General features: G+C 30.8%; 2 protein-coding genes across 2 annotated transcripts; both read right to left on the bottom strand.

Moving 5' to 3' along the window:
• Window positions 1–68: 68 nt before the first annotated feature.
• LOC116337873 (myosin heavy chain 95F-like) lies at window positions 69–1142 on the bottom strand (the record flags this gene model as incomplete). The annotated part of the gene is made up of 4 exons (XM_031762810.1): window positions 1026–1142; window positions 501–851; window positions 213–392; window positions 69–145 (listed from the first exon to the last, which is right to left on the bottom strand). Coding segments are annotated over exons 1-4 (725 nt in total), but the record flags the coding sequence as incomplete, so codon positions are not given.
• A 1191-nt stretch (window positions 1143–2333) lies between these two features.
• LOC116337874 (myosin heavy chain 95F-like) lies at window positions 2334–7209 on the bottom strand. Its single transcript, XM_031762811.1, has 12 exons — window positions 7093–7209; window positions 6568–6918; window positions 6280–6459; window positions 5914–6212; window positions 5618–5769; window positions 5321–5491; window positions 5030–5238; window positions 4787–4960; window positions 4582–4708; window positions 4279–4413; window positions 3945–4209; window positions 2334–2475 (listed from the first exon to the last, which is right to left on the bottom strand). Exons 1-12 carry the CDS (start codon window positions 7207–7209, stop codon window positions 2334–2336), a joined length of 2322 nt encoding a protein of 773 aa, XP_031618671.1.
• Window positions 7210–7691: the final 482 nt, after the last annotated feature.

The raw sequence follows: 7691 nt of genomic DNA, 5'->3' as shown, positions 1-7691 counted from the left end.
CGTTCCCCAAATGTAGGATAGCAGCAAGTATGGCATAAATTGACTCTCGCATTTCTGATATGTCAGACCCCAATCCATTCAATGCAGTTTCTAACTCATTAAAGCTATATTTCAAAGAATTTCTCATGCCTTTTGGTGGTAAAATCTTTAAAAAAATGATCGAAATTATTAATAAATTCCATTTTGTCAGATCCATTAAAATCCGAGCTTACTGCAAATTTTTCGCTCGCAATATTAAATTTCGATTTCAAATCCATTGGTGCATTTAGAAGCATATAGAATATATTAAAATTGTCTCCAATTGTGTTGTCGTTCATGCATAATCGTGTCTTCTCAAAAAGCTGATATGATATATTCAATTTGAGAACTTTATATTCAGGGCTATACTCGAACTTAAAGTAATAATATTGAATTATTGGGAATTATTATTTGAACTTATTTGATCACAACGCACTGTAAATTGTGGTTAATTTCTTCAAATTTGAAAAATAAAGCATTACCTGTAGTAATTTTACAAAACGAGAACTGTTGTCATTCTGTGGGGTTGTGCAGTTACCAAATGCATCCAACATTATTCCAATATGTGCTGTCATTTTTCCTTCGTTCTCGTATAAAAATTCAGTTAAATGGTTCGCTGTCACACTTTTACCCGATCCAGATAAGCCAGTGACTACAATGCATTGTGACTGTTTTCTTTGTTTTAACGCACATAACGCTTCAGTTGCAACACAGAATATATGTGGTTGTAGCATATGATTTGTTTTGGCTTTGTACGATTCTATCACTTCATTGGAGTACAAAGGCAACGGTTGCAAAGGATTAATCGCAATTAAAAGTTTCCCCGAAAATGTCTGTCAATAATATGAAGCAATATGCGTTAATATGTATGTTAAATGATGTTAAGGCCGGTTAAAGCAATGCAATGTAAAAAATTATAAACAATCATAAACAATATAACTCATTTTTATTGGAAACAATAATTTCTCAGGCAAATAGCGGCAAATAGTAGCAAATAGAAAACTTACATAGATTTTGTTTTTCATAAAACGCATCTTCATATTTTGTAATACAGCATGATGAATATCACCGTTTCTAGATATTTCACAACTGTCGTCAAAATCTTCATCGGATTCAGAAGACATACTTTATTCAATTTTATTTGACTTTACTTTGTTTTTGTTTAATTTAAACAAATTTTAAATATCAAAATTTACGCAAAATTATCATAAATTCACATAAATTATATTTCAATCCAGTCCCATCCAGTTCAGACAGTTCGTTTAAATTAGTTGAAAATGGTTTGACAGCGTTTGACAGTTCAGTCAGGTTGTTTCAAGTCGTTCAAAGTATTTATGTAAAGTGGCACAATTTTGTTCCAGCAGTACACGGCAGTACATTCATTGCATTGCTTGTTGCGGCTTGTTACGCATATATGTGTATTTGTGTGCATTTGTGTGTATTTGTGTAAAATAAAGCTACCAATCAACCACATTCAACACCATTCAACGCCATTCAATGCATTGAATAAGTATTTTCTATATGTGAAAGCGAAAAACGTTTTTGTGTATTTGTGCAAAGTGGCACAGATTTGTGACATTTTTTACGTATATATGTGTACACGTGCGTAAAAAAATTGACAGTTGGCTACAGTTGGTTGTTTATTTTGCTTCATTTCATTCGGTTTGATTTGTTTAAAATTATTCGCAATTATTATATTATAAACGATTCGAAACGATTATAAACTGGTTTGCTAGACGATTTTACGAAAATCTATGGAAATGAATCATCGTTTGAAAAAATTTAATATTCGTGACTGTAAGGTAGTGTTAGAGCGGCAAAATTTGGACGAATATCGAAAAGCTACAAATGTTCGTAGTGTAAAAGGTAATAAATATCAATAAATGTAATGATTATAATTAAAACGAGTAAATGAACTTTAATTCTACTAGTTACAGAAAGTCGTGAAACAATTTATTTGTCGACAGCAGAATGTAGAATAACTTTATCATCGTTAGAAACCGAAAAAATAATGAAAAAATTAAAAGGTACTTTGTATATTAGCATATGTACATTGCTTATGGCTAAAATATACTAATTAATATTGCAGCAAAAAAGGAAAAAAAACAGTCTGCCCGTTCGATGGTTATTTGGTTACCGCAAGAAGCCGAATTCAAAATACCACCGTTACGAAAGTAAAATACAAATATCAACAAATATGAATCAGCACGCCAAAACTATTGCCAAAACCGTTCGCTCATACGCATTCAGTCTGTACACAGTAGCGAGAAGTAGTTGGTACAACCAAAAATCAAGTCAAATCCAGTCAAATCACATTAAAGTAACCATTGCATTGAAATATAACCGCGTATAACCGAATATAACAGTCGATAACAGTCACTTTCGTCAACATTGGCACGTATCAGAGTTCTTTCCTTTTGAGATTTGGTCAAGACAACATTTCCGTGAAATAACCACCTATAACCACAATTGAAAACATACAGTGCACTGATTAAATTTTTTGTTTTCTGTGGTTTAACCGGGTTTAACACCGAAAAATCTACAAAACCATGGATCACTCAAACTCTTCAATAAATTTTATGGAGTGGTCACCAGGGGAATACGTTATTCGTGGATTGGCATGGGTCAAAGTTGATACTTCCATATTGCACTCAACGCCGCTCCGTTTTCGACGTTATTCAACGCGTGCACCAAATACTCCACAGATCTATACACCGAATCAACTTCAAGAAATATTAAATGAAAATTGAAATAACTGAAGGGATGGACCGGACCGGATTGAATTAAATTGATTCAGAAATATCAAATATGTATATGCAATACTTTAAACGACATTGAGAGAATTTATTGTCAAAACAAAGTAACAACATGTAAATATGAGTAAATAAACATGTACTTTATGTAAACGTGTATTTCTTTTTTAATTTATTTCAAAGAATCCTTTATTTCACCATAGAAATTGTGAATTGTGAGTGACAAATATGAGTGAAAAAAACGTAAATAAACATGTATTTTTTATAATTGCGTATATAATTGGCATTTTTGTTTTATTTTAAAGAATCCATTATTTTACTTTATTTTAGCATAGAATTTACGAATTGTCGTGAATTATAAATGGCGGTGAATGGCAAATATGAATTAAATTTTTTCAGTGCACTGAAAATTATTTTTTTTGTTTTTGTTGATGCATACGGATACATAGTAAGAAATACATTATGCCGTGTTATACAAAATAACATATATAACAAATAATAATAATAATTATCAATACATCAAGTCATTTGAGATTCAGTCAATACAAGTATAAAAAGGTATAAAATAAATGATTAAAAATCTCAATCAAAAATAGCCTCTTAAAAAAAGCAAAAACAAGTAGATAAAAATGCATTTTTTTTATTTTTTGCACTTTTTTGTTTTATTCCAAAGAATCCGTTATTTTAGACATATCTTTTAACAATGAAAACTGTCTCACGCTGTCTCACAATAATTCGTTCTGTTCCTGCTTACGTTGTTTTTTTTTGGTATCAAAAATATTCTTTTATTGCTTTATGCGACTTTATGTGAGGTAATTTAGTTGAAACTTATTATATCTTTTTCCGTTTTTTTAATTTAAGAATTAACTCAAATAATCACAAATCAATGCATTGAAAGCCGTTGAAAGCGATTTAAAGTCGTAAAAAATAAGTAAACAATAAATAAAAATGTATTTTTTGTAACTACATGTATAATAAAAGAATATACTTTGTTTAATCAATGCAATGAGTGGAATTGTAACTTTATTTTAATCGATTTTAATTTATGCAAATCACAATAATGCTAGGTCATGAAATTTGGCGAAACAATCTCTTTTTTTTGAATGGCATAGGTGTACTTTACATTTTGTACACCTCATATATGATTTATATTCACATTTCTCCAATTTGCACCGCTGACGAGTATGATCTTTGGCTATCTCGTGATCGATGGCATCATAGCGAGATGAATGAGTTGGTCGTTTTTCTGTAATTGTAGTTCTTATACGTTTTATTTTTTGCATTTTCGTGCTTTCAATCAAATTTTCAGTGCATTGACGATCCATAATTTCTTCTTCTTTGACCTTGATTTCTTGTACATTTTCTGCCACAACCTCTTCGCTGTACGGTATTTCGGGGTAACTATTTATATTCCTCTTTTTCTTCAAACCAACTAACACTAAAAGAGACATCGAGAGACATATTATTATTATAAGATATAAATACCGTAATTTGAGAAACAACTTACTTATACCCAAAACTCGAATCTTTATCCAGAATGAATTTCGTTGTCGCATATAAAATTTATCGCTAATTTCTTGTGCAATTTGTTTTGTTTCATCGGTATTCATCTCTTTAAACATGTTCACAAAGTTTTCATTGCCTGGTCGAAAAAAAATTTGTGTGCTCCCAAATTTGAAAGAATTTTTGGTGCAATGCATTGAATTTAAGAGATCTCTGCACAAATCGTTAATAAATAGTTTGGCTTTATTTGAAATGTGTGGATCGAGTTTGGTCAAAATTTCATCATATGACAATGTCGCAGAAAAACCATAACGCATTAAATTCACAATCGGTGCTACTCCAACTGTGTTAAGTTGTGTTGAGACCATGCCATCTTCAAACTTATTGGGTAACTTGTCATTATTCGGTTTCACACAATGTATAAAATGAGAGTCCTGGCAAAAATATTAAATTTGTCAAAGATAGTAATGGAAATTTAAAAAAAAACGTTAACAAAACATCGCAAAACTCACATTTGTCTTCAATGTGTCAATTAGTATTGATAGATCTTTTTTCATAATGGCTGTGGTTGATTTTAAACGGTTAATTTTTTGAATTTCTTTAATGCCAAAACCTTCTAAACACGCTTCAACAATTTTATGAACATCTGTCGAGACTGATTCAGTATTCTTTTCAACAAAATTTTCCTATTCATAAAATTACATAAAATAAATATATTCAATGCATTGTATAATTTTTTAAATATTCATGCTTACCGAGGAATAGAAAACATCCTGAGAAAAGTGATGAATAACAAAGCATTGAGGTTCCACCGGTGATTTTTTAAGTTTGGGTAAAGTAAACGATGATTTTTTAATGCAAGTACTGGCAATCATTTTCATAAAATTTATTGAGGATGGTACTCGTTTCTTGCTTTCATCTTCCAATAAAGAAAAAATTCCTTCTGTTTTATCTTCCAACAAGTCTAGAATTCGTTAAAATCGGTTAAAATTAATTGGATTCACATTGCATTGAAAGAACTGGAAATAACATAGTAATTGTATTACCAATGATATTTTGATTGTCCAAAAAATCGATTTGAGGAATATCCAAATTTTCACTCTTGTACCAGTCCAGTTCTGCTTTGATCAAACGATTGGTGGAAAAATTTCGAATCTTTTCGTTGACAAAGTTGATGCATATTTGTTCGAACGAATTTTGTCCCATCTCAAAACATTCTAATATTTTGAAATTAATTATAGAAAATATTGTGAATAAAAATCCATAAAAATCAATGCAAAGTTTGGCTATAAACGGTTATAAATAGTACCTATAAAAAACGTTTTATCAAAATAACTACTCACCGAATCCTGGTATGTCCAGAATAGCTATATATTGCTGAAGTTCTGATGTCGCTCCATTGATCTTATCAATTAAAAACCGAAATAATTCGCAATAAATAAGTTTCGCCGTTGAATCTCTCGTGCTTACTGCCAAAGTTTCATTGAAACGTACTCTATCATATAAAAATAGTTTTTAATGGTTTTTAATAAATATCATTTATAGTTTTTGGATTTCACTAAAATCGTGACTAGAATGTTGTACTTATTTTTTTTATAAAATATCGTGAATCATTCATGGAATTTCAATGTATACGTACGAAACTGTATCGGCTCCCACAACCATTTTTCGTTCTAATAGTACGCATTTCAAATGTTTTTCATCTATTGCCAATAAATTAGCAGCACTTTCCAATGCACTGTGAGAACCATCATTGATTTGAGCAAACCCTAGATGGTCAGTCTTGAATTTTACGTTCCCCAAATGTAGGATAGCAGCAAGTATGGCATAAATTGACTCTCGCATTTCTGATATGTCAGACCCCAATCCATTCAATGCAGTTTCTAACTCATTAAAGCTATATTTCAAAGAATTTCTCATGCCTTTTGGTGGTAAAATCTTTAAAAAAATGATCGAAATTATTAATAAATTCCATTTTGTCAGATCCATTAAAATCCGAGCTTACTGCAAATTTTTCGCTCGCAATATTAAATTTCGATTTCAAATCCATTGGTGCATTTAGAAGCATATAGAATATATTAAAATTGTCTCCAATTGTGTTGTCGTTCATGCATAATCGTGTCTTCTCAAAAAGCTGATATGATATATTCAATTTGAGAACTTTATATTCAGGGCTATACTCGAACTTAAAGTAATAATATTGAATTATTGGGAATTATTATTTGAACTTATTTGATCACAACGCACTGTAAATTGTGGTTAATTTCTTCAAATTTGAAAAATAAAGCATTACCTGTAGTAATTTTACAAAACGAGAACTGTTGTCATTCTGTGGGGTTGTGCAGTTACCAAATGCATCCAACATTATTCCAATATGTGCTGTCATTTTTCCTTCGTTCTCGTATAAAAATTCAGTTAAATGGTTCGCTGTCACACTTTTACCCGATCCAGATAAGCCAGTGACTACAATGCATTGTGACTGTTTTCTTTGTTTTAACGCACATAACGCTTCAGTTGCAACACAGAATATATGTGGTTGTAGCATATGATTTGTTTTGGCTTTGTACGATTCTATCACTTCATTGGAGTACAAAGGCAACGGTTGCAAAGGATTAATCGCAATTAAAAGTTTCCCCGAAAATGTCTGTCAATAATATGAAGCAATATGCGTTAATATGTATGTTAAATGATGTTAAGGCCGGTTAAAGCAATGCAATGTAAAAAATTATAAACAATCATAAACAATATAACTCATTTTTATTGGAAACAATAATTTCTCAGGCAAATAGCGGCAAATAGTAGCAAATAGAAAACTTACATAGATTTTGTTTTTCATAAAACGCATCTTCATATTTTGTAATACAGCATGATGAATATCACCGTTTCTAGATATTTCACAACTGTCGTCAAAATCTTCATCGGATTCAGAAGACATACTTTATTCAATTTTATTTGACTTTACTTTGTTTTTGTTTAATTTAAACAAATTTTAAATATCAAAATTTACGCAAAATTATCATAAATTCACATAAATTATATTTCAATCCAGTCCCATCCAGTTCAGACAGTTCGTTTAAATTAGTTGAAAATGGTTTGACAGCGTTTGACAGTTCAGTCAGGTTGTTTCAAGTCGTTCAAAGTATTTATGTAAAGTGGCACAATTTTGTTCCAGCAGTACACGGCAGTACATTCATTGCATTGCTTGTTGCGGCTTGTTACGCATATATGTGTATTTGTGTGCATTTGTGTGTATTTGTGTAAAATAAAGCTACCAATCAACCACATTCAACACCATTCAACGCCATTCAATGCATTGAATAAGTATTTTCTATATGTGAAAGCGAAAAACGTTTTTGTGTATTTGTGCAAAGTGGCACAGATTTGTGACATTTTTTACGTATATATGTGTACACGTGC

This window comes from Contarinia nasturtii, unplaced genomic scaffold, assembly GCF_009176525.2.
Source record: "Contarinia nasturtii isolate CC-2019 unplaced genomic scaffold, AAFC_CNas_1.1 Cnas_scaffold_319, whole genome shotgun sequence".
Lineage (NCBI taxonomy): Eukaryota > Metazoa > Arthropoda > Insecta > Diptera > Cecidomyiidae > Contarinia > Contarinia nasturtii.
Note: the sequence above shows the minus strand (reverse complement) of the source record. Positions and strands in the feature narration are given on the sequence as shown.